Genomic DNA, 27591 nt, shown 5'->3' on the forward strand with positions numbered 1-27591 from the left:
AGGTATCTATACTTTTACTCAAGTATGACAATTGGGTACTTTTTCCACCTCTGGCTAGCTGTCCTCTGGCTACACCATGGTGCTACCCTACATAGTGCTGTTGAGGCTACTGCTGACCTTCATTGCAAACAGTGTATTTTAAACAATTATTTGTTGACGTGAATATATTTAGTATAGTTTTATATAAAAAGGATAATTTTTTTAATGTTTCACTATTTTTATTTATATGAAATTCAGTGAGGAGGATTATCCTCCCCCCTGCTTATACCTGCACGTGTTTGTTTGTGTTCGTGTGTGTGTTTGTTTGTTTTCGTGTGTGTGTTTGTTTGTGTGTGTGTGTGTGTGTTTGTTTTGTGTTCGTGTGTGTGTGTGTTTTGTGTTCGTGTGTGTGTTTGTTTGTGTTCGTGTGTGTTGTTTGTTTGTGTTCGTGTGTGTGTTTGTTTGTGTTCGTGTGTGTGTTTGGTTGTGTTCGTGTGTGTGTGTGTTGTGTTCGTGTGTGTTTTCAGATGTCTCATCACTGCTCCAACATCGTCCACCTGGGAGTAGAGGAGACAGTGACAGTACAGCTCCAGGGAGCTATCAAGCCTACACAGATTACACTATACTTTCTGTACCAAACTGACAACAATAAAGTTCTGTCTGGAAAAAAGCATGTAACTCTCAATGAAGCCAATGGCTATTTGGAGGTGGTGAAAATGAGCGTAAGTATGCAGAAGGCTAATCCCCTTTCATACCCTGTGGAACTACTGGAATGTGCATTTTACTTTCTCTATTCTCATGTTTTATAGGTCGTTCCTAGCCTCTACGAAGAGGCAATCAAAAACATAGGAAAAACAAAGACAATTGTGCCATATATCCAACTGGCCGCAGAGAGCAAGGATTTCCTTTTAAAAAAAAGAACTATCCTTTTGTCAACAAAAAAGGGATATATCTTCATCCAGACAGACAAACCAATCTACAATCCAGGAGAGAATGGTAAAGTCTAAAATAAAAAAGGTTGACTATTATATATGATTTTAGTTTTAATCCCAATTTGTCCTTTTCTAGTCAATTTCAGGGTCTTCACGTTAGACAACTATCTGCTGCCTGTTGAAGAAAGCATCAATGTCAAGATATTTGTACGTTTGCAAGACATCTATCTGTATGTTAAAGTTGTATTATTGCGTTATATTAAATCTCTGTCCTCTAAATAACGTTCACTGTCTCTCTGCAGAACTCCAAAGGCCTGCTGGTGTACAACCAGGCTCTACACTCCAGTAAACTCCTTCAGAGCAACATAATGATCCCTGATGTTGAGACGTAAGTAGCATGTTGACATAACATCTATGGAAGACAGGACATGAGTAGTACTGACCACTACTCTGTCAACATGTTTCAGGGCTGGCCATTGGAAGATTGTTGCCGCTTTTACCAACCATCCCATGTCCAACTCTTCAGTGGAGTTTGAGGTCAGGGAATATGGTGAGTATCAAAAATTGGTTGCCTGACTCTATGATACGGCCCAACAACAACAACAAAGTGAAGCTCACCTCTATTTCTTTCAGTTCTTCCTACTTTTGAGGTGAAGATAGCAGCTTTGAAGCCATATTATTTAGTGACAGAAGAATCCTTTCAATTCAGCGTCTCTGTAAGGTGAGATTGTTGAAGCAGATTGTATTTATGGACTGTTTTGTGAATTGTTCATAGCATGTCAAGTAAATGTGTGTTGATTGCAGGTACACCTATGGCAAAGGTGTCAATGGCATAGCTTATGTTAGATTTGGACTAATAGACAGAGAAGGCAAGAGAATACATCTACCTGGCCTAGAAAACAAGACTTCTGTGAGTTCACTTTATCATCTTAAAGCATTACATAATTTTTTTTTAAATGAAAGTCACATTTTCTGATTGTAGAGTTATTGTTTTGTATCCAGGTCAGATCCATTTACTTTTATTTTTCTGATGAGCCATTTGTGAACTTTTTTCTGGTGTATTGTAGATTCAAGACGGTGTCGCCAGCATTACCCTGCCAACCGAAGACCTACGTGGGAAAGCAGAAAAGCAAAGCATCCAACACATGGAGGGATACAATCTGTACATAGCTGTTACAGTTTTAGAAACAGCAAGTAAGTCCTTCATACAGTTAGATAAAACATGCCCATACCAGTGGATTCAGGTATTTTCTCTTGGATATACAGTAACTGTTTGTGCTGTATGACAGTAACTGTCACTCTGTCTGTCTTTGTCTCTCTCTCTCTCAGGCGGAGATCTAGAAGAAGCTGAGAGCACTTCAGTAAAGATAGTGACGTCTCCATACATCATTGACATGTCTAAGACTAAGGAATACTTCACACCTGGAGGAAAGTTCACTATCCTGGTACTGTGTGGTCATTTCTGCACTCTAAGACAAACGTTAACACCACAGAGTAAAATATAATTATATTTATTCAGGACATCATATTGAGATGAACAAATCCCTTTTCCAAATGAGACGTACCGTAAAATAGTTATCAGTGTTATCAATTGTATTGGCCTTACCATTTAGAATATGACTGTATCTATAGACATAGTCAACTGGGTATATGCTGCATGTTTCATTCTCAGGCCACCACCACCCACCCAGATGGATCCCCAGCCCCTGCCCTCCGTATGAGGGCTTCAGTTTCAGTGACCTCTGTAGGAGGCACACAGGAGTCTAAGATGGAGGTATCCGGTAACTCTAAGGGTGAGGCTGTTCTCACCTTCCAAGTGCCCAAACTGGCCACGTCTATGGACATCAAGGTACAGGACAGACACAGAGAACTTTCAATCAACACTGTATTTCCCATGTAGTTTTGTAATATTGTAATATTGGTAATATTGACGTACTGTAACTTTGCACTGTCTGTTCTTGTCTCTCCAGATGTTTGCTGAGGGAGAGGATAAAGAGGTAGTAATGAGTGATGCCAAAATGACAGTGTCAGCAGCCCAGTCTGAGGGGAACAGCTACCTGAGTGTAGAGATAGAACATGTCACCCTGGAGCCTGGAGCAACCATGACAGTCACTCTCAGAGACATCACYCCACCAGGCACCCCACGACCAGCCTACATCTACTATATGGTAACATACTGGAGTATCAGTCCATTCTAATAATGGATGGTGACCATTTACCACTTCTGCAACATACTTTATCTGTGCATAGCTTCAAGTTTCCAGACACTACAGTAGACTGGGTTTGTCATTGTCTGTAACCAACATGAATATAARCACGTTGGGGGTTGAGAAATGAACCATTTCAATATCTGTAGTGAAGAGTAATGATGTGTCATTTCCTCTGTTTCCATTCTGTCAGGTCCTGAGTAAGGGCAGAGTGGTCCAGATGAACAGGGTCCAGAGGACTGAGCTGACCACCTTCAGTCTGCCCTACAGTCTTGACCTGGTCCCCTCCTTCAGACTGGTGGCCTACTACTTCACACAGGCCCTAGAGAAGACTACAATAGTGGCTGACTCTGTATGGGCTGATGTCAAAGATATCTGCAAAGGACAGGTTCTGTAGTTACCGCTTGTTTCTCTACTTCTACTCTTACTACACTTAGCCAGTTATGGTTTTATCCTGTTGTCAGTGCTGTGCATCAAGAAGGCACATTTTATGATTTTAACTTGACTAATAAAGATCAATCAAAGTGATCTAGTTCTGCATGGAGGCAGATTGTGACAATGTCTTTGTTGCTGTGTTTTCAGATCGAGATCCTTCCATTTAAAGAGCATAAACCAGCTGACTTGGTGACTGTGGTGGTCCGTACAGACCAGGGAGACAAGGTAGCTCTGGCTGCTGTAGATACAGCTGTTTACATCCTCAACAAGAACAACAAACTCACTCCTCAGAAGGTACAGAACMTCTGTCTGTCACACACTTACCAGGTTGAATGAATAGCTACATACAGTATGTGTGCCTGCTGGTGATATTTCAATCTCAATGTGACTTCCTGGTTAAATAAAGATGAACTAATAAAGTAACATTATTAGTCTGGATTTTGGCCCAGTCTCAGGTGTATGTTGACAGCTTCACAAGGCTATGACCTGGTATCAGTTAATAGAGCATTTCCTAAGTTAAGTCCTGGAGGCCCAAAGGGGTGTACCTTCTGTTTTTKSCCCAGCACAACACAGCTGATTCAAATAACCAAAGCTTGATGATGAGTTGATCATTTGAATCAGCTGTGTAGTCCTAAGAAAAAACCAAAATGTGCACCCCTTGGTGTCCTCAGGATCGAGTTTGGAAAACGCTGAGCTAATGTACTGTATCACAGAGGGCAGGTTTGTCTGTGAAAATACAATATACCTGAGAATGTATCTCCACGTGTATGTACTGTGTTTATATGTATCTTCTGTATGTACAGGACAGTATGTACTGTTATATGTATCTACTGTATGTACAGGACAGTATGTACTGTGTTTATATGTATCTTCTGTATGGACGGACAGTATGTATGTTGACATGTATCTACTGTATGTACAGGACAGTATGTACTGTTATATGTATCTTACTGTATGTACAGGACCAGTATGTACTGTTATATGTATCTACTGTATGTTCGGGACAGTATGTACTGTTATAGTATCTACTGTATGTACAGGACAGTATGTACTGTTATATGTATCTACTTATGTACAGGACAGTATGACTGTTATATGTATCTACTGTTGTACAGGACAGTAATGTACTGTTATATGTATCTACTGTATGTTACAGGACAGTATGTACTGTTATATGTATCTACTGTATGTACAGGACAGTATGTACTGTTATATGTATCTACTGTATGTACAGGCAGTATGTGTACTGTTACATGTACTACTGTATGTACAGGACAGTATGTACTGTATATGTATCTACTGTATGTACAGGACAGTATGTACTGTTATATGTATCTACTGTATGTACAGGACAGTATGTACTGTTATATGTATCTACTGTATGTACAGGACAGTATGTGTTTGTCTACCAGGGAGAATGGGATATGCAAAAGACAAATATCTGTTGTTCATGTAGTAAATGGACCAATAAATGAATCGTCTTCTTCTTCTTCTTTAGATGTTTGCCTACATGAATTCATATGACCTGGCGTGTTCTAGTGGAGGAGGCAGAAACGATCAGTCTGTGTTACAGGACGCTGGGCTCGCCTTTATAACCAACTGGGTGGATACAGAGGATCACGTGAGAAAGGGTACGATTTACATTTAGACATTTAACTCATTATAATGTTGAATGAATAGTACATGTCCGGATCCTGGTTGGTTAAAGCACATCACTGCTGCTGTTGTTGATGGAATTTAWTCCACACAATATTGTAAAATGATTTTTCTTTCGTCCTCTGATCAGATTACTCCTGTAACAACAGAAGAAGACAGAAGAGAGCCTTGAACCACCGACAGGCTTTCTCTGATATCAGTAGGTGTAGCAGTAACCTCAGCAAACCAAAATTGGTTCTGTGAAAGTTCCCAGAACTTTCTTTAGGTCGCAGCAAATGTTCTCATAACACAAAACTGTCCAGTCGTGCTGATGATTATAGAACGTTTCTATAAAACATTTGCCTGATGATACAAGATCATTCCTATAACACATGTCATATGTTCTTTAAAGGTTCCCAGAATGTTTCTTTAGGTTGGAACATTGTGGGGACATCACAAAAGATATGTTTCCAAAACACAAAAACTGTCCAGTTGTGCGGACGATTCTACAATGTTTCTTTTAGGGGGCAAAAAAACATTCACCTAACATACAAGAGCGTTCCCAGAMCACATTTTGTCTGTTCTTTAAAGGTTCCCAGAATGTTTCATTAAGTTGTGGGAACATTGTGGGGRTATGGCAACTGTGCAGTTGTGCTGACATTCAGATGTTTGTATCAGGGTGCACAAAACATTGTTTTGATGTTGTAAKAATGTTGACAGAACATATGAATTAAGTCTGGGATGTTGTCTGGGATGTTGCAAGACTATTCTTATGATATTCACAAAGGTTGCACAGAACATTCCCACAATGTTGCACAATGTTCCACAATTTCCAAATAGGTCAGTTTTTATGATGTTCATAGCACATTTGTTTTAGGTTTAACATATATTCAAATTGATGTTCACCCAATATACATTTAGCCTTTTCTAGAGTCCCAAGCAAAAAGTGGATCCTAGATCAGCAGTATTAGTCTCTGGATATCAATTAAAACATTATAATGGAACGTGTCTTGTCAGGACATACACTTCCAAGGGATATTTAACTTTATGTATTTTTATATCCTTAATGCTTAGATAAAACCCTATCTAGACCATACTGTTAATTGAATCTTAATTGCTTAAGAGTTCTGGAATGTCCCGCATTGGATGGATCATTACTCATTCTCATCCTCCATACCTGCTGAGCATGCATAGTCTCTTTATGGTGAGAGTGATGTTTATGCGAATTTAGTTTCCTATTATCGTCTGACATTAACCATTTAAATTTAACAAAAGCAAACCTCTTGTCGATTTTCTAAGAATTATTGTAAGTTTCTTCTATTTTGCATAAAATTAGACTGATTCAAAAACCAGTCTCAAAGTTAAGCCAATAGCGGGTTCTGCTAATTCTCTGAGGAGATCTTCTATACTCTCAAACAACACGACAACTCTGTATCGGTAGCTGTTCTTATATCCCATAGCACAGGCGGTCTAAGCTGCGGGCTTCCCTTTTGCGCCAAATCGAGTGGCTGCACACCCGTATGCAATGCAATTCTCTTGCGGTCCACTACCTTAGGCTGCCGCAGATCCTGGTCTCACGAGTCTCGCGGCGTGACGACTTCTAATCTCGTCTGACGCGGCTCTGCCCTAGAAACGGCTCACCTCTTCATTAGCTTCTTACGGATATCACCGTCAGATACACCGGCTTTTTTGCCTCGCCCCGGCGGCCCGGCATTGATTGCCTTCCGTCCCGAGAGCTTCTCTTCCTCTAACTTATCTGCATTGAGCAATTACTCTCGAACTTTAACCCCCCTGACGCCTTCCTTGTATCCGGGTCGTGTGCTGCCCCCCACTCTAAGCTATCCGTTGCGGAGTTCTAGTCCTCATAGCTCTCGTACTTTATAATTCACGGCACAGGTCGAGGCTGATCTATCGACCCTTGCATCTCTGCGTGATTGATTCGCTCTCTGGCCTTAACATCCTCCCGTTCTCCAACAGCCACGTGTCGCGCGTGTATCTGCGGACCGCTGGAGATTCACCACACTCGGTCCAGTAGCTGCGCCCCGCGTATACTGCGATCCGATCCCGTCTCTCTGAGCTCAGTGCACGCGGGCACTTTCTAAATGTCCTCCTCTTCTCCGACAAGGACAAAGCTGATTCCAAAGTCCATTCCAACACACTAACGCACATACATACACACTTTATTTGGATTATCCCCTGAAGTCTCACCACAGTTTATTACCACTTAGCTGACAGTTCCAGCACCCCCCCCCCCCCCCCCCAGATAAGGAAAACCGATTATACGCTGGTCAAGGTTTCAAACATAGGTTAATGATCCACTTAGTTTCCTTTAGGCACACACATACATTCCTCTCTTCCCATGTACATGCTACATAACCTCTAATCCTAATGGTTAAGTTTCTGTGTAGAATTATTTAATCATTTATCTTAAACCTTGATAAAATATCATAAGAGTATCAACTATTATTAGTTACATAAGATGGACAGCACTCCAAAGGATACGTTTCAATAATCCTTTCATGACAAATGTTCAGATATGTTTCAGCAAAATCATTCCTTAGCAAATTACATGTATATAATGTATTAGTTAGACACAGAGTTCTTGTCTGCAGTCAACAGGTACCCGGATAATATGGAGAAGAGGTGTTGTCAGGATGGGGCCAGGTTTAACAGCCTGGGTCTGTCCTGTGAGAGTCGTCATGCTAAAACCACCCACAAGTCTCCTTCCTGTCGCACTGCCTTCCTCAAGTGCTGCAGAGATGCCACCACGCTGAGGAACAACATTAAGAAGACCAGGAAGACATATAGCCTGGCTAGAAGTACACTATCTTATTACATTATTACATTAGTAGTTGGACAATGACATCTAAGAAGAATCTTACAATCTACAGATTATTGTGGTGCATTCAGTAATAGATAGATAAATAGATAAATCAATACTTTTGTATTTTTGCAGACTAGTTGTACTACAGTATATGCACATATTTTCCATTGATTAAGCTGAACATTTTTGAATGTTTTCTGAGTATATGCATATCTCCCTGTCCTCTTCCCTGTCCTCCTGTCTAGCGGATGGAGATATGGATGAGGAGGAGGCCATAGATGAGGTGTCTGTCCACCTGCGCTCTTACTTTCCTCAGACCTGGATGTGGGACATCGTTGATGTGGGGCCCTCTGGTCTCGTAAGGTAACCTGGTAATCTGCAACATCATGGACTTCAGGACTACGTCCCAAACGACACTCTATTCCCTATATAGTGCAGTACTTTTGACTGGTAGACTAGGGAATAAGGTGCCATTTGGGAAACAAGCCAGGACTGTCATGACTGGGGCCCAGAGTTTTCCCTGACCATTTGAACAGACTGGGTCAAACCTGGAAGCCAATATACTGTAGTGTAAGTAGTAGTTAAATCATGTTGTACGTTATTATTTTCAGACACAGTATTGCTGTCCCTGACTCCATCACTACCTGGGAGGTTCAAGCAGTGGGGATCTCTAAAACAAAAGGCAGGTCACCTCTTCCTTAACCTTAGACCATTACACTATCCTGGTCCCAAATCTGTTTGTGCTCTTGCCAACTCAGTTTGACATTCATTGTCAAGCCAACCATGACAACGAGTGACAAGAAGTTGTCATGATAGCACAAAGAGACTGGCGCTCAGGTTATCATTACGCCATTAGACTTTCAGAGGACAGTCATCAAGTGGTTAATGTTAGTGATGGWTTTCCCTTCAGGGTTTTGTATAGCTGAGCCCAAGCCTCTGGTGGTGTTCCAGGACTTCTTTGTCTCTCTCAGACTGCCCTATTCTGTGAAGAGAAACGAACAGCTGCAGGTGAAAGCTGTGGTGTACAACTACAGAACCGACAGTATGGAGGTAACTTGTTTTCTTAAAACAATATATGTCAAAACAATATATTCAGATCCAAAATGCYCCCAACAGCCATTTATTCAAATAAACAGCAGTTGCAGACATTATCATCTGTAGATTCCTTTGATAGACATTTTTACTATACTTACATCTACTGCCATGTCTACTGTATGTGTTTCTCTCTGTGAAGGTGACAGTAGAGCTGGCGTGGGTGGAGGGTCTGTGCAGTGCAGGGGGAGACAGAGGGTACAAGGAGGTGGTCACAGTACCTGGTAAGTCTGCTGTCCCTGTCTACTTCACCGTGGTTCCTCTGGTCATAGGAAACATCCCTATCCAGGTAGAGGCCTACACTAGGACCGCTCGCGACCAGATCAAGAAGGACCTCAAAGTCACGGTATGAACACAACACTGGCAAATGTTTCAACTTGTATCACTTTTCTCCCACTAATGCACAGTCATTCTACTGTGTGTCTCTATAATACATATGTACATTAGGCTACATGTGGCTCTCACTTCTTTATTGTGCTGAACACAACTGGCAACATGTGGATTTGAATCTCTTTTTACCATTTTTCAAAAGTTACAGTACAGGTGCAGGATCTTAATTTGATCAGCCTGTTGCAGGAAAATTTTCCTGCAATGCATGACATTTAAAACTTGTAGTGTATTTGAGGTTTAAAAAGGCTCTGGAGTTTGTAATTTCCACTTTAACATTTCAGACTTGATTTTGCCTTATGAWTTTTTTTTAGCAACCCCTACAAAAATGTACTAATTCTAATTTCCTGCTACTGCAGGATTATTTTCCTGCTGTAGCAAACTGCCTCAAATTCCGATCCTACATCTGTATATGTCTGTATAACCATTCTGAATGAGACGCTCACCTTTTGTTCTGTTATACAGGGGGAAGGGGAACTGGTCTCAATACAACATGAATACAACATTGATGGGAATGGTAATGTTGTTTATCAGAACATCTGACATTGGTAGTAAAAGGGACATTTATGCAAACAAGCCAAATCAGACATTGAGTTAAAACAGGTTCTCGACTTCCTTTCTATGTTGCACAGCTGCCAAGTCAATCGAACTTAAAATCCCACCTCCTCCTAGTGCTGTACCTGGACTGGAATCTGACGCCTACATCAGTGTCAAAGGTAAGTAGGGTCCACAGACTCGCTCTACCCACACCTTTAGACAGACTTTCTGTTCATGCGGGGTCTGTAGTACTGAATGTTTACATTTAAAAATATATATATTGTTCCAGGAGATATTATTTCAGACTAGGAGTCTTCCCTGACCAGTTTGCCCTGACCAATCTCCAGGCCTAGTTACTATAAGGRGGAAACCTCCTGGTCCCATGTATAAGCTCTGTGCCCATGTACCCCCCATGTAGGTGGTGTGATGGGAGAGTCCGTGGAGAACTGTCTGAACCTGGATGGAGTGGACCGGCTCATCTCCCTGCCCATGGGGTGTGCGGAGCAGACAATGGTCACCATGTCTCCAGCCATCCACGCCATGAGATACCTGGACACCACGGGACAGTGGATCGACCTGAAGGCTGAACGCAGAGACGAAGCTCAGGCCATGATACAGACTGGTGAGGGGACACCGGGACATCTTAAGTTAATCGCTTTGAGACACCTACCCTTGTGGGAATCAAACAGTTGAAATGAATTGATTATTTCTCTTTCCAAGGATACGGCAGAATCCTGACCTTCAAGAAGACAGACGGATCCTATGGAGCTTTCCTGTCAACACCAAGCAGTGTTTGGTTGACAGCCTTTATAGCCAAGGAGTTGTCCCAATGCAGGGATGTGATTTCAGTGGAGGACTCCTACATCCAACAGTCAATCTCCTACCTGGTGTCTAAACAGCTGGCCAGTGGAGCCTTCACTGACCCKAACCCACTCTATGACCGCACCATGCAGGTAAGAATACTTTATTCATCCGTGTGAAAATGTKTTTTTTTGCTGWACCCAACCACTCCAATATAGACACACATCCACAAAAACACATTACGTTGGAGGAGCTGGAGCAGTGGGCAGCCATAGTGCGCCGCATGGTGAGCAGTTCATGGGTTAAGTGCCTTGCTCAAGGGCACAGCGGCTGGAGACGTCGTCTTTCTAGGATTTGTCACCTAACAACCCTCTAGTCGTCTCGTCCAATTTTTTCAGCCCGTCAGGGATTCGAACTGGCAAGTTTCCGGTAGCAAGCCCGCCCCTCTAACCTCTATGTACGACCCAAATGTTCTCCATGACCGGACCATGCAGGTACACTACCATAACATACAATAGATTACTGTGTCTTTACCTGTCTGCTCTCTCTCCATTCCCATCAGGGTGGAGTGGGAGGGTTTGAGGGAGAGGTGTCCCTKACAGCGTTCGTTCTGATAGCCATGCACCACGCTGTGCCACTGTACCCTGAAGGACAAGGCTCAGAAGTGGTAATACATCATTCAAGTCATGGACTTAACCTTAACATCACTGACTTAACCTGACTAAAAGTTGTGGAATTATCCTAAATGGGCAAATAGGTTTTGCAACAGAATATACCAGAATGAAGCTCATGCATTTTTGACTCTTGTGGTAATGTTTAAGTAATGCATAYTGCTAATTATAATGCTAAATCTATCCACCATTCCCCTGTGTTAGAGGTATGCAATGGAGCAGGCTAAGMTCTACCTGGGGTCGAAGCTGGACTCCCTTGAGAGGCCCTTCGCTGTATCCATCACCTCCTATGCCCTCTCTCTAACGTCCCCTGGTGGAGATGCTGCTTCCACGGCTCAGACCAAACTCAGGGCTTTGGCACACTGTGACAACGGTCAGTACCTAGTAACTKTACTAGTCATCTGGATAAGAGGGACTATGGGTTATCTAATCGTCATATTACTTCAGTAGTCCTCTAGATCAGAAGGGCTATATTCATCTACCACAAGTGTGTTTACATAAATACTGTTTTAATTAATTCCTTTGGACATAAACCTGCTTTGATAAATAGCTCCTGTAAAGTATTACAGGTAGTGGCTGGAGAAAAAGTCTGCATGGGGTATTCTGCGTAGACATTTATTTCCTTGTCTGTATGAATATTGAGTGAAGTAGGCAGATATACACAATGACAATATTTAAACAGCAGAGGGCGACAGATTACTGATTGTCTCCCCTGCAAAAGTATGCCGCTGTTAAAGTGGGGGCTGAACTTCCTGATTTGGCCTCGTTTTCGGTCTTGGTCATTGGGAAATACAGCGGCCGTGTCTTGGGGTGGTGGTTTAATGTGGGTGTCTCTTGTTTGTGTTGAGCCATTGACATTTTAAGATATTGTTGCATGTACATTGTGTAATATGCTGATGGTCTCTAACTAACCCCATAGGGATATCGAATGTCAAACGAAATTGACCATGGGCATTACGATCGTGTCGCGAGAAGCTGCACTCCGAATTGATTGATTACTTGGGTTAGGCCAGCTGTGGGCATGTTTGACCCAACCCAAGGAAAACGGTTTCGGTACCCTGCTTTCCATGACATAACATTTTTTTCCTATCATCTCGCAAATGACCGTTTCAAATGACACTGACCAAATGATCCTATTTATACGTTGTAGTCAATGTTGACACTAGAATACATGTTTCTGACTCATATCGATGGCACATATGCGTTTTCAAAATGAGAAATGACTCGCTCTTTAAAGTTACTGTACACTCTTGGAAAAGGTTCGGCATGGAACCCAAAAGGGTTCTAGAGGCGAAAGAAACGCACACCTATTTAGGCGAGGTGCTGGCTAGCCGAGTAGAACACTTGAAAAATTAAAGGAGAGCCGCACACTAGGAGCTCAGATGCAATAGTTCAATAACCTAATATCCAACGTTTCGACAGACAAGCTGTCTTCATTACGGAATAATGACAAACACTGCGGGTCACTAGTTTTATATAGTGTCAAAGGACACACACAKGTGTCTGTTATCGTGGCCTGATATCGTTGGTTAATTCTCATATATTAAAATAACATACCAAAAACTAGAATGGAGAGCATACGATCATAGATACAATTTGGCTACATAAACCTACAAACATTTACAACAGAAAAATCACAATAATGGCTTCAGATCAAAGTCTACGTTGAGACYGAAGGGAGCAAGGGTCTTTAAATTAAARATCCAGRCAGCCTCTCGTTTTAACAATAAATTGTCGAGGTCACCCCCTCTCCTAGGGAGGGTTACATGTTCGATGCCAATATAACGTAAGGACGAAATCAAGTGGTTTGCTTCCAAAAAGTGGGCCGCAGCTGGGTAAGTCGAGTTTTTGCACCYAATGGTGCTACGATGCTCCGAGATTCGTACTTTTAATTCACGCTTTGTTTTACCCACATMATTTTTAACAGAAGGACAAGTTATAAGATAAATAACTGCTTTAGTGGAGCACGTGATAACACCTTTGATTGGGATATGTTTCCCTGTTTGGRGGTGTTTGAAGGATCTACATTTGTAAGTGCCATTGCATTGTGCACAGCCATTACACTTGAAGTTTCCATCAAGTAGGGGCGCAAATAGACGTKGTGCAGGGATATCTTGGGGTGGTAACTCAGAGTTTACCAATTGATCGCTGAGATTTCTGCCCCGAGAGAATACGACCAAAGGATGGTCCGAAAACACATTAACGTTACTGATACTGTCATCGGATCTTAGAATGTGCCAATGTTTGTGGACGATTCCCATAATTTGTTCAGAGCACTTTGAATAGCGGGTAGTTAGAACGCAAGAATGCYTATTTTTGTGAGTCTGACCTTGAAAAAGATCATGTCTCGGTTTGTTTTGAATTTTCTCAATGGCAGTATTAATCTGACCATTTTTGTACCTCTTCTCCTTGAATTTTCTTTGCATATTATTTCTGTCGAAATCTGTTAGTTTTTTTTGCAAATTCTTTTTTTATCGACAGAATTKGCYGTAGGGCAAACTGTTTTTCAAGGGAAGCGGGTGACAACTATCAGCCCTCAACAAACTGTTACGATCAATAGGTTTCCTGTAAAGATCAGTGTATAGAACATTATCTTCACACAAGATTAGAAGATCAAGGACATTTGATTTGAAATGTGTCAGATTGTATAGTAAATCTCAGATGCTCAGAACAGGAGTTAAGAAAAGCATGGAACGCCTGGAGCTGTTTTGCAGCACCCCTCCGTTGAACAAAAATATCATCAATATACCGTTTCCAAATAATGTTAGGCAAGAAAACATTGTTGAGAGGATTGAAAATGGACTGTTTCTCCATGTAACCCACATACAAATTAGTATAGTTAGGAGCCATGGAGGATCCCATAGCAGTACCCTTCGTCTGAATAAAGAAATCATTTAGAAACATGAAGTAGTTTTGTGTGTGAGTACTATTTCAGCCAATGTTATAATGCATGCACTGGAAGGTAGTTCTTAGGGGTCACGTTGCAGAAGAAAATGTTCCAGAGCCTCAATACCGCCCTCGTGTGGAATATTTGTGTATAACGACTCAACATCAAAAGTAACTAACAAAGTATTRTCAGGGAGAGGATCAAGAGATTCAATAATAGAGATCATACTGCTGGTCGAGTTTGCAATATGTCTCAATAGAGTGATTGGATGGAGGTACATAATAACTCTTACTTCTAAAAGGAGTCGGAATATGTGCAGGTGAGCAACCTACGTTCAGTAGAAATATCACGATTAGGGGAGCTAAAGTATTCCCTTAAACGGATGTTTCAAAAAAAAAAAAAMTTAAACGTGTCTACCTTAACATCAAAATATAGCACAAAATATAACCTTTTATTAAGCAAGGAGACATGGGCAGTGCTCAATATCTTGCTTGATAAATTAAAGACACTCAGTCGCGGGTTCTGGGACCAGCTCCTTGCAGAGCTGTGCGTTTCTCTTCAATCGTGTTATCCATTTCAATAAAATACTTTTTCAACGGGTCAACAATTAATGTCATTAAATCAATAGAGCATTTGTTCAGGATGGCACACCAACGCTCATAGAAATCATCTGTGCACTGTCCCAATGATGGTTCTTTTTGCCACCTTACCCAAAAGTGTTCTACCAGGAACAAAAAAGGTTCTACCTGGAACAAAAAAGGTTCTACCAGGAACAAAAAAGGTTCTACCTGGAACAAAAAAGGTTCTACCTGGAAACAAAAAAGGTTCTACTTGCAACCAAAAAAGAACATAAAGTTCTAAAGTTMTAGATAGCACCTTTTTTTCTAAGATTGTATCTCTCCACTGTAGAGGTAGCTACATGTCACTGGGAGGCCAGTGATGCTCTAAGGCTGAGTGGGGAGAAGAGGGCCAATCGGGTTCCCCAGGCTGAGGCCATCTCCGTGGAGACCACGGCCTACGCCCTGCTCCAGACGGTGGCAGAGGAAGACGTGCTGTATGCGACGCGCATTGCCCGCTGGCTCACTGAGCAGAGGCAGTATGGAGGAGGGTTCCGCTCTACACAGGTAGGTACCGTAGGACAAGCCACCAGTAGACAGACTGGTAGGTACCGTAGGACAAGCCACCAGTAGACAGACGGGTAGGTACGCATAGAAAGGCCACCAGTAGACAGACGGGTAGGTACCATAGGACAAGCCACCAGTAGACAGACGGGTAGGTACCATAGGACAAGCCACCAGTAGACAGACGGGTAGGTACCGTAGGACAAGCCACCAGTAGACAGTACGGGTAGTACCGTAGACAAGCCACCAGTAGACAGACGGGTAGGTACCGTAGGACAAGCCACCAGTAGACAGACGGGTAGGTACCGTAGGACAAGCCACCAGTAGACCATCAGAGCATTATGATCTGGAGCTTGGAGTTATCACTGACCACCTGACGTGACCTGGAAAAACTCCTGGCCCTAGTTATACTATTCTTTTTTTCGCTCTCTCTTTTCCCCCTCCTCTCTCTCTCTTTCACACTTTCTCTCTCTCACTTTCTCTCTCTCTTTCAATTCAAGGGGCTTTATTGGCATGGGAAACATATGTTAACATTGCCGARGCAAGTGAGGTAGATGATATGCAAAAGTTAAATAAACAATAAAAATGAACAGTAAACATTACACTCACAGAAGTTCCAAAAGAATAAAGACATTACAACTGTCATATTATGTGTTTATATACAGTGTTGTAATGATGTACAAATGGTTAAAAGTACAAAAGGGAAAATAAATAAGCATAAATATGGGTTGTATTTACAATCGTGTTTATTCTTCACTGGTTGCCCTTTTCTTGTGGCAGCAGGTCACAAATCTTGCTGCTGTGATRGCACACTGTAGTATTTCACCCAGTATATATGGGAGTTCATCAAAATTGGGTTGGTTTTCTAATTCTTTGTAGATCTGTGTAATCTGAGGGAAATCTGTGTCTCTAATATGGTCATACATTGGGCAGGAGTTTAGGAAGTGCAGCTCAGTTTCCACCTTATTTTGTGGGCAGTGTGCACATAGACTGTCTACTCTTGAGAGCCAGGTCTGYCTACGGTGGCCTTTCTCAATAGCAAGGCTATGCTCACTGAGTCTGTACATAGTCAAAGTTTTCCTTACGTTTGGGTCAGTCACAGTGGTCAGGTATTCTGCCACTGTATACTCTCTGTTTAGGGCCAAATAGCATTCTAGTTTGCTCTGTTTTTTTGTTTATTCTTTCCAATGTGTCAAGTAATTATCTTTTTGTTTTCTCATGATTTGGTTTGGTCTAATTGTGTTGCTGTCCTGGGGCTCTGTGTTTGTGTTTGTGAACAGAGCCCCAGGACCAGCTTGCTTAGGGGGTTCTTCTTCAGGTCCATCTCTCTGTAGGTGATGGCTTTGTTATGGAAGGTTTGGGAATCGCTTMCTTTTAGGTGGTTGTAGAATTTAATGGCTCTTTTCTGGATTTTGATAATTAGCGGGTATCGGCCTGATTCTGCTCTGCATGCATTATTTGGTGTTTAACGTTGTACACGGAGGATCTTTTTGCAAAATTCTGCATGCAGAGTCTCAATTTGGTGTTAGTCACATTTTGTGAATTCTTGGTTGATGAACGGACCCCAGACCTCACAACCAAAAAGGGCAATGGGTTCTATAACTGATTCAATTATCTTTAGCCAGGTCCTAATTGGTATGTTGAATTTTATGTTCCTTTTGATGGCATAGAATGCCCTTCTTGCCTTGTCTCTCAGATCGTTCACAGCTTTGTGGAAGTTACCTGTGGCACTGATGTTTAGGCCAAGGTATGTATTGTTTTTTGTGTGCTCTAGGGCAACGGTGTCTAGATGGAATTTGTATTTGTGGTCCTGGCGACTGGACCTTTTTTGTAACACCATTATTTTGTTCTTACTGAGATTTACTGTCAGGGCCCAGGTCTGGCAGAATCTGTGCATAATATCTAGGTGCTGCTATAGGCCCTCCTTGGTTGGTGACAGAAGCACCAGATCATCAGCAAACAGTAGACATTTGACTTCAGATTCTAGTAGGGTGAGGCCGGGTGCTGCAGACTTTTCTAGTGCCTGCGCCAATTCGTTGATATATATGTTGAAGAGGGTGGGGCTTAGCTGCAACACCACTTTCCATCAATTTGTATAGCAGACCCTCATGCCAAATTGAGTCGAAGGCTTTTTTGAAATCAACAAAGCATGTGACGACTTTGCCTTTGTTTTGGTTTGTTTGTCATTTAGGGTGTGCAGGGTGAATACGTGGTCTGTCGTACGGTAATTTGGTAAAAAGCCAATTTGACATTTGCTCAGTACATTTTTTTTCACTGAGGAAATGTACGAGTCTGCTGTTAATGATAATGTAGAGGATTTCCCCAAGGTTGCTGTTGACGCATATCCCACGGTAGTTATTGGGGTCAAATTTGTCTCCACTTTTGTGGATTGGGGTGATCAGTCCTTGGTTCCAAATATTGGGGAAGATGCCAGAGCTAAGGATGATGTTAAAGAGTTTTARTATAGCCAATTGGAATTTGTTGTCTGTATATTTGATCATTTCATTGAGGATACCATCAACACCACATGCCTTTTTGGGTTGGAGGGTTTTTATTTTGTCCTGTAGCTCATTCAAGGTAATTGGAGAATCCAGTGGGTTCTKGTAGTCTTTAATAGTTGATTATAAGATTTGTATTTGATCATCATGTATATGTTTTTGCTGTTTGTTCTTTGTTATAGAGCCTAAAAGATTGGAGAAGTGGTTTACCCATACATCTCCACTTTGGGAAGATAATTCTTTGTGTTTGTTTAGTGTTTTCCAATTTTCCAAGAAGTGGTTAGTCTATGGATTCTTCAATTACATTGAGCTGATTTCTGACGTGCTGTTCCTTATTTTCCCGTAGTGTATTTCTGTATTGTTTTAGTGATTCACTGTAGTGAAGGCGTAGACTCAGGTTTTCCGAGTCTTTATGTTTTTGTTTGGACAGGTTTCTCAATTTTTCTTAGATTTTTGCATTCTTCATCAAACCATTTGTCATTGTTGTTAATTTTCTTCGGTTTTCTATTTGAGATTTTTAGATTTGATAGGGAAGCTGAGGTCAAATATACTGTTAAGATTGTCTACTGCCAAGTTTACACCTTCACTATTACAGTGCAACGTTTTATCCAGGAAGTTGTTTAAAATAGATTGAATTTGTTGTTGCCTAATTGTTTTTTGGTAGGTTTCTACACTACTTTCCTTCCATCTATAGCATTTCTTAATATTATTCAGTTCCTTTGGCTTTGATGCCTCATGATKGAGGATTGTTCTGTTCATGTAGATTGTGATTTTGCTGTGATCTGATAGGGGTGTCAGTGGGCTGACTGAATGCTCTGAGAGACTCTGGGTAGAGGTCAGTGATAATGTAGTCTACAGTACTGCTGCCAAGAGATGAGCTATAGGTGCACCTACCATAGGAGTCCCCTCGAAGCCTACCATTGACTATGTACATACCCAGCGTGCGACAGAGCTGCAGGAGTTGTGACCCGTTTTTGTTGGTTATGTTGTCATAGTTGTGCCTAGGGGGGCATATGGGGGAGGGAATGCTGTCACCTCCAGGCAGGTTTTTGCCCCCCTGTGTGCTGAGGGTGTCAGGTTCTTGTCTGGTTCTGGCATTTAGGTTGTCACAGACTAGTACAGGCCCACAGACTCATGTCCCTGGGCCTGAAAAATGATTGATTTCCTCCTCCAGGATGGAGAAGTTGTCTTCATTAAAGTATGGTGATTCTAGTGGAGGGTAGCACACAGGAGGACATTTTTCTCTGTTAAGAGAATTTCCTTTTGAATTTCTAGCCCAATGTAAAATGTTCCTGTTTTGATTTAATTTAATGGAGTGAGGTAGGTCTGCTCTATACCAAATTAGCATACCCCCTGAGTCCCTTCCCTGTTTCACACCTGGTAGTTTGGTGGATGGGACTACCAGCTCTCTGTAACCTAGAGGGCAACCAGTGGGTCCATCTCCTCTATACCAGGTTTCTTGTGGGATGACAATATCTGTATTTCTGAATTCTTTGATGAAGTCCAGGTTCCTGCTCTTTAGGCCAAAGGCAGATGACCTCAGGCCTGGGATATTCCAGGATGAGATAGTGAAGGCTTTGTGTTCCATAAAGTGTCCAATGTTGTTGGTCGTGTGGTTTGGCCTCAGGCCAGTAAGTGTGAGATGCTGAGCATCTGTTACATGCCATTGGCTAGTGTAAGAGTGAGGGTTGGGCCTGTTTGCACGCTCATGGCCTGGGCGTATGTGTGACTTCCATGTTGAGGCCCTCTTTGCGGGGGTGGGGTGCATGGGGTGGGCAGGAGGGGCATAGGTCTGATCTGAGGGGGCCTAAATGGGGTGTGGTCATGGTTGACTTGGGGGGGGTTGTTGATTGGTTGGGGTGGGGGTGTGTATGTGGCTGGTGGTGTTGTGGTCTGGATGTAGGTCCTCTCGGCGTGGGTCCTCTATGTGTAGGTCCAGGGGTGGGTCCCGCAGGTCTGGGGGAGTGTCTCGCTGGTCTGGGTGGGGTGTCTATTGATCTGTTGCTCCTGTGTGAAGTGTTGGGGCTACGTTTGAGAGCGATGTCCTTTAGAGTCCGGGTGAAGGTGGGCACTGCTGCCTTGTATAGGTGGACCTGGTCATAGAGGCTGTTCAAGTCCAGGGTGGAGTGGTGGGCCAGGAAAACATTTGGTTTTGTGGCACAGTCACGGGAAATACTTGCGTTTACCCGCTGTATGGTAGCAGGGTGGAAGTATTTTCGTGGTAGCAAGGTGGAGATAGTCACTTGTGCATTGGGGAAAGTAGATGAAAGCTTTTTCAATCACTCCCTTCAGTGCTGTGGCCAACCTTTCCTGCTGTGTTCTCAGGTCGTTTGCGCCTGTGTGTATTATTATGTGGCTAGGTGAACCTATTTGGTCTTCAGGTCTAGGGCACGCTGGGTGTTTGGACACCAGAGTTTAGACATACTGTCTTTTTTTTCTTGTATATATTTCCCATTTGAGTCCATAAGGAGTACAATCTGTGTCTTGTGTATGTCCTCAGTGGGTGTGGGGGGGTTGTCAGGAGGGCTATCAGGGTGGCTCAGAGGGGGTGAGAGCCCCTGGGCTTGGGGTTCTTCATTTGTCTGTTCTGCTGTGATGTCGACGCTATGGTCAGGGTCTGTTGTGGACTGTTCTGCAGTCGTGTCGATACTTTTGTCGGGAACTGAGGTGGGCTGTTCTGCTGGCTTCTCTGCGGGGGTGGCCACCCCTGTTCTCTCACACGCCATCCCCCTCAACCTCTCCTCCAGCAGTCTGATCCTCTCCTCTCGTGCTCTGTTCTTCTCCTGTTCTTGCTTTTTATATTGTTGAAGTTGTCTCTCTTGCTTTCTATCTCTCGCTTTCTATCTCTCTCTCTCAATTCAAAGGGCTTATTGGCATGGGAAACATGTTTACTTTGCCAAAACAAGAGAAATTGACAAGAAACAAAAGGGAAATAAACAATAAAAAATTAACAGTAAACATTACACTCAAATGTTATATTATTGGCTATGTACAGTGTTGTAACAATGTGCAAATCACTCTTTCTTTCCCCATTTTTTTTCTCTCTTTTCCTGCCTCTCTTTCCCTCTTGTTCTCGCTCTCTTTCCCTCTCTCTCTCGTTCTCTCTCTCTCTTTCCCTCACGTTCTCTCTCTTTCTTTCCCTCTTTCTCTCTCTCACGCTCATTCTCTCTCTCTTTCGCTCTTGCTCGCTCTTTCCCTCGCTTGCTCGCTCTTTTGCTCTCTCTCTCTTTCCCTCTTTTTCTGCCTCTCTTTCTRCCTCTCTCTTTCGCTTTCTCTGTCTCCCCCTCTTTCTCATCTACTCTCTTTTGCTCTCTCTCCCACTTTCTATCTCTCTCTCCCTCTTTCCCCCTCTCTCTCTCTCCCTCTTTCCAACAGGATACAGTTGTAGCTCTTGAGGCTCTAGCTAAGTACAGCATCCTGGAAAATGATGTTGAAGACTTGGATCTTAATGTTGAGATGTGTCACCAAAACGGCCGAAAGCAGGGAGTTCATCTTACGAAACATAATGCCCTGACCCTATCAGCCTTCCAGGTGCGATTTGAGTTTAGAATTCCAGCAGTGCTCTGATTTCCTTTCTCAAATGCTGTTTCACATCTCTGTTGTCTGGTTTGTCTGGTCAGGTGAACCCAGGAAGCCCGATCACTATTAACACAATGGGGAAGGGAAACGGGACCTTATCAGTAAGTAAATTCATTTGAAAAGTAAGTGATGATGATTCTAACATTGTAAGGCTGTCTGAATCTGTGGAAGTGTCCACAGTGCTTGTTATCTGTCATCAGGTGGTCCAGACCTACAGAACTCTGGAGAGGAGGGACTTGTTCTGTGATTTCTACAGTCTCAATGTCTCGGTGGAGGGAGAGGTTAAGTACAGAAGTAAGTTTCAGTCAGAATGCATCTATAAACACGAAACACATTTGCTGGAGTTCTGCTTGAAAATATAAAACACTATTCATTGTCAGTATAAATGTGTAACGGTGAATAATGTGCAATGTTACAGAGAACGTGGACGATGGTCCTGAGCTAGACGACTATTATAACTATGAGTCTGAAGGGGACGGGAACCCTAGTGATGAGCCCATGAGCAGGGTGGAATGGTTTGACCTGCGCACACGCAGGAAGAGACATGCCCCACAGGAGGAGGAGAGGGAGAAGTCCTTAGTCTACACTGTGTGTGTGGGGTGAGTACAGTGATGTGTGTCTGTGCGTATATATTGTAATGTGGTGTGTGTGTGTGTGTGTGTGTGTGTGGTGTGTGTGTGTGGTGTGTGTGTGTGTGTGTGTGTGTGTGTGTGTGTGTGTGTGTGTGTGTGTGTGTGTGTGTGTGTGTGTGTGTGTGTGTGTGTGTGTGTGTGTGTGTGGGTGTGCATGGGGTGGGATGAGTGGAGACATGGTTCTATCTCTCCTCTCCTCTCCTACAGACTGAACAGTGGTAATTCTACAGGCATGGTCATCGTGGACATCTCCCTTCTCAGTGGACTCAAACCTAACATGCAGGATCTGGAGGAGGTACAGTAGGCCTACATTTGACATTGATTTACATTCTTTTTTTGTTGTTATTTAGCAGGCACTTTTATCCACAGTCAGTGCATTCATCTATGGGCTCGATTCAATCCGTAGTGCTGAAGATCCGCGCTACAGCACAAGTTAAATATAAAGTCAATGTTTCCGTTTTCACTGAGACTGCATTCATGCTCAATCGAAAATGACCTTTACATTTCAGTGGCGCTGTAGTGCGGATCTTCAACACTATGGATTGAATCCAAAAGGAAAAAACAACCATATACCACAGTTATTGCGACCCTCCTTTGAAATAGCAGAATTGGTTCCGGGAAGAAAACCCATTTTAGCCATTCACACTAGCTGTTTCCATTAACTTAACTGTTTCCATTAACTTAACTGTTCCCATTAACTTAACTGTTCCCATTAACTTAACGAACAATAAAATATATCAGACAATTGCCTGCTAGGGTGCGTTTATTGTGTCGATAAAAACAGCTTGGCCTAATGACGCCACAGCTAAACTAATTAAATGTAGTGGTTGAAGTGTTTCTATTACCCATTTAGGCAAATTGCACAATAATAAATATGGCAACAGCCTGTATGCCCTCCCACCTATCTGTTTCATGTCGCAGGTAGCCTGCGAAAGCCAGTATGGATAGAATGCAATAATGAAAAAATATTTGCCATATTCTAATAATTCTCCTGTGCCAACGTATCGCCACGGTCCGTGACATGGTGAACCTTGCACTCCTGTAGATCTGACATAATTGGATGGTGAAACTTGCCAGCCAATCGGAAAAGCAATTCAGGCATTGTTGAAAGTCAGGACCATCCTTGTCCTGCAAAGAAAAAGTATTTGTATATAAATAGCTTTACATTTACGCGGTGAAATCACGTGTCCCGTGCACCATCAAAATGATTTGGCAAATGTAATTTCTTCTAAAAACAGTTTCCATCATCGTTTGACAAAAGAAATCCACCCCTGTCGAAAAGATAAATATGTTTTCGATCTTTAGAACATTTCTCATATCTGCTGTTTCCATTAAACATATCGGGGGCGACGTTACTTTTGTCTAATAAACCAGGTCAATGGAAACCTGTCTAGTGACATGTTGTCAGTCAGACTATGGAATTTCACATMTTTTTATTTTCCTCTCCTCTAGAATGTGAAGGGTACTGAGAAGTACATTGACCATTATGACATCGCCCCAAATAAAGTGTTCCTCTACTTCGCTGAGGTAAGACYTCTTGTATCCAAAGCCATGACATCAATGAGTATCAGCTATGACTACTGTACAACTCATATAAATTGAATCACAAAAGTTATATCTTGAGACCTCGTGTTCTCGCCAATGCTGTCCTCTCTTGCCTCTGACGTTGTATTGTCGCTATGTATTCCAGATCACAGAGGAACCACAGTGTGTAAAGTTCCGGGCCAAACAGATCAGTCCCATGGGCCTGGTGCAGCCTGCTGCTGCTGAGGTCTATGACTACTACAACCCAGGTATACCACCATCTTTAGTTTAGGGTATGTTATGTCTATGGTCGTATGGTATCTGGAAGTTCCATGGGGCTGGTACAGCCTGGTGAGGCTTTAGGCCCTGGTCAAATGTAGTGCACAATAAAGGRAATAGGATGCCATATGGGACACAGCCATTGTCTGAGTGACTAATGCTGAACTATGTCCCTACAGAGAGGAGATGCACTGTGTTCTACAGCGCACCGCAGAAAAGCAACATGATCTCCAAGCTCTGTCAGGACAATGTGTGCTCCTGTGCAGAGGGTATGAKCACTCCATACAGCTTGTATTTTCAGGACAGAATATATATTTAGTTCACAATATATCATTTATTGTGTATGTATTTTTATTTGCTTTGTCTCAGGTGACTGCCCAAAGAAGAAAGTCACTTACAGTAAACACATGGAGAAAGAGACTCGCAGAAGCTTTGCTTGTTTCTCTCCTGTTGCGGATTATGGTGAGTTTATAACTCTAACCCAAATATTCAAAAAAAAATCTAATGTGCTGTAGTCGGTATTAACACCATCTTGTTGTCCTTCTGACAGTTTACGTCGTCAAGATTGTCAACTCATCCGATGACGGAGTTTTTAAACATTATACCACAATACTGACCAAAATCCTACAGACAGGTGAGTGCTCTGCTCTACAGGTCTTCACAATGTTACAATATGCGTCCCAAATGGCACCCTATTTCCTATGGTGCACTACTTTGGAAGGTTCCTGGTCAAAAGTAGTACACTTTATAGAGAAAAGAGTGCCATTTGGTACACACACATTCTCTTGGAAGTATAATTTTCTTTACATTATTGTTGTGCTGGTTCTCTGCTATGCCAGGTAAAGACGTGATGCAGACTGGAGCTGTGAGAGACATGATCAAACGTAAAGCCTGTGATGAGTTTGACATRAAGACTGACAGTAACTACCTGATCATGGGGAGAGATGGGACCATCTCTGACACCACTGACCACAGTGGGAAGTAAGTGATGGGATGTGTTCCAAATGGCACCCTATTCCCTATATAGTGCACTACTTTTAACCAGAGTTCATAGGGCTCTGGTCAAAGTAGTGCACCATGTTATAAAAATAATTAGTTGAGTGTTATTATATTTGTGATATTTCACATGTACAAGTGTGTAAGAAATAAGTTKGGAAATTTGTTTTTTGTATATCCCACCTCCCCCTGAGACACTCTCAAAGAGTGGGGCCAGGGTCAAAAGTAGTGCACTATTTATGGAATAGGGTGCACAGGAGGTTGGTGGCACCTTCATTGGGAGGACGTGCTCGTGGTAATGGCTGGAGCAGAATTAATGGAATGGTATCAAACATATGGTTTCTTTCCAGCCATTATTATGAGCCGTCCTCCCCTCAGCAGTTTCYACTGATAGGGTGCCATTTGGGACACAGACTTCCTTTTCAATTAACTATGTGTGTCAATATATTGTAAGACCGTRTTGATATAATACATGGAATCATCAGGTAAAAAAGACAGCATAGAGGATATCTTTGAATTGAGATAATGTAAAAGTTTCACTATTTGGGCCATAGATTGTGATTTCTCTATTGGGAAATGTAAAGTATATGTACAGTGTAGAATAGGAGACTATTCCAGTGCAGTTTGAGTGAGAGACTCCAATGTTGTCCACCTCAGGCCCCTATAACTAAATGTTGTCCACCTCAGGCCCCTATAACTGTTGTCCACCTCAGGCCCCTATAACTAAATGTTGTCCTACCCATGCCCGTATAACTACATGCTATCTTCTGTAGGCCTGTCTATGTCCTGGATAATAAGATGTGGATGGAGGAGATTCCAGAGGAGAGGAAGTGTAAAGTTACTAAGAACCGTAAAGCCTGCAACATGCTCAAGGACTTCATGGTACATTACGAGCTCAACCAGTGTTCAATCTAAACCACGGCTTCTCTTCAGTGAACGTCCAGATAGAAATAAATTATATAGAACAGACATGTTTTTCTCCCATTGAGAATAGGGAAATATGTTGGCTCTATGCAATACATTTCTATCTGAAACTTTTCAGAAAGTTGTGCCTCCTGAATGTCACCTGACCCAGGATAACTGTCYTGGACATCAACCGAGAGACTGTGATTCAGAGAAGGATATATTTTGTTGTATAGAGGAAAGCAGAAAGCACACTCAGTATCTCCATAAACCATGTGCTTTTATTACCAGTGCATATTCACAGAGAAAGAAGATTGACAGACATATTGTTGAAACAAAGTWACAGATAGTGATGTGTCTAATACTCCTTAATAAAATAACCTGTGATTAGCTACAGTCTGTTTGGCTTCATGACGTCAGAGGTTATAGGGACTCTTGTGTTGTTACAGTGATGAACACCAGGGGGTGTTCCACTGTAGCTCATCAAATGCTAATGTTTCCCTCAGGACAATAGTTATAAGTTGGTAATGAACTTTTATAACCCAGTAATGAAATGCTATAACCTGGTAATGAACTGTGATAACAAGGCAATGAAACATAGCTCTAGTCCTTTAACACACACTGAAGCTGTGGTTTCAGCTTCTGAAGACAAACGGTAATTCTGTTGACTGTTAAAATTGAAAACCATAAGTTAGTCAAATATCTAATGTAGTTTTGCATGTTCAATAACACTAAGTAGTATAATCATGGGTATTGGTTTTCAATATGTACTCCAACTTTTGTCACATTTCAAAACCGTCTCTTTATTTTTTGGCAAATCAAATCTTACAAATTCTAAATCTGCACTGTTTGTTCTACTGAGAAATCCCCTCAAGTGGCTAGGTTTTTCTTCTGTATATGGAGACAAATGACAAAGGTGTGAATTTCGAAAAAAAATACAAATAAAACAAATTAGAAAAATAATTTGTAAATGCTGAGCTAGTGTATAAAATAAATTAGCAATTCCATTTTTCATTTTTGTACTTTTTCAAAAGTTTATAATAATTGTGCTGCTCACATATGCAATAATCATGACATCTCTTCTCTGGCTGAACTCCTGTTTTAAAAAGCACACTTTAGGACAGCTGCCATACTTAGTTAGAAACGCTGGAATGCTGTTCTCGGAATAACCAAAAGATATGTTTTTAAATCAAAGCACAGATAAAGCTGCATAATGATCCATTATACAGTTATGCATATAAAGTACATCAATGCACAGATGGTGATGACCTTTTATATGTGAGATGGCTTTAGGKTAAGTCAGTTTGTTCATAGATAACTGAAAAATAAATTGTTTAAAAAGCTTTTGCGTTGGTTGGTTTCACTGTAAGCACATCGTTCATTGCACTTATCATGGTGAAGAAACAACTGATGAGTTCATGAACTCYACTGTTATGTCATCCTGTCTGAGCTGACAAGGTAAAGATACAACTTCATGCATTGGGACCAGCTCCTTCACAACATGGCTCTATTATACGTCAATCACTGATCTGAACGACGTGTAGGTCTCATATCAGTTACAGTATATACACACTTCATACCTCCTCATAGTTTTATGTCAATGACCGAACAAGAGGTAAATACACTCTACACACATAGGCTGCACCCTATTCCCTACGTAGTGCACTACATA

The 27591-nt window shown here is 42.1% G+C and overlaps 1 protein-coding gene across 1 annotated transcript in view; it reads left to right on the top strand.

Moving 5' to 3' along the window:
• Positions 1-26309, top strand: part of LOC111949975 (complement C4-B) — a 28778-nt gene extending 2469 nt beyond the window's left edge. Inside the window, 40 exon segments of the mRNA XM_023967333.2 lie at positions 507-523; positions 526-701; positions 789-975; positions 1048-1118; positions 1214-1299; positions 1379-1461; positions 1545-1632; positions 1716-1821; positions 1979-2105; positions 2241-2356; positions 2584-2760; positions 2882-3079; positions 3312-3506; positions 3701-3847; positions 5052-5184; positions 5340-5408; positions 7801-8007; positions 8258-8375; positions 8624-8694; positions 8923-9062; positions 9247-9450; positions 9957-10008; positions 10124-10207; positions 10447-10650; positions 10749-10981; positions 11392-11496; positions 11705-11873; positions 15297-15511; positions 21382-21537; positions 21627-21686; positions 21786-21879; positions 22004-22184; positions 22425-22512; positions 23670-23744; positions 23908-24010; positions 24200-24289; positions 24390-24482; positions 24571-24654; positions 24860-25001; positions 25790-26309. Of these exon segments, the coding sequence (XP_023823101.2) occupies positions 507-523; positions 526-701; positions 789-975; positions 1048-1118; positions 1214-1299; positions 1379-1461; positions 1545-1632; positions 1716-1821; positions 1979-2105; positions 2241-2356; positions 2584-2760; positions 2882-3079; positions 3312-3506; positions 3701-3847; positions 5052-5184; positions 5340-5408; positions 7801-8007; positions 8258-8375; positions 8624-8694; positions 8923-9062; positions 9247-9450; positions 9957-10008; positions 10124-10207; positions 10447-10650; positions 10749-10981; positions 11392-11496; positions 11705-11873; positions 15297-15511; positions 21382-21537; positions 21627-21686; positions 21786-21879; positions 22004-22184; positions 22425-22512; positions 23670-23744; positions 23908-24010; positions 24200-24289; positions 24390-24482; positions 24571-24654; positions 24860-25001; positions 25790-25931 (5086 nt within the window). The 3' untranslated portion in view covers positions 25932-26309.
• The last annotated feature ends 1282 nt before the right edge of the window (positions 26310-27591 follow it).

The sequence above is a fragment of the Salvelinus sp. IW2-2015 genome, linkage group LG22, assembly GCF_002910315.2.
Source record: "Salvelinus sp. IW2-2015 linkage group LG22, ASM291031v2, whole genome shotgun sequence".
NCBI classification, from domain to species: Eukaryota; Metazoa; Chordata; class Actinopteri; order Salmoniformes; family Salmonidae; genus Salvelinus; species Salvelinus sp. IW2-2015.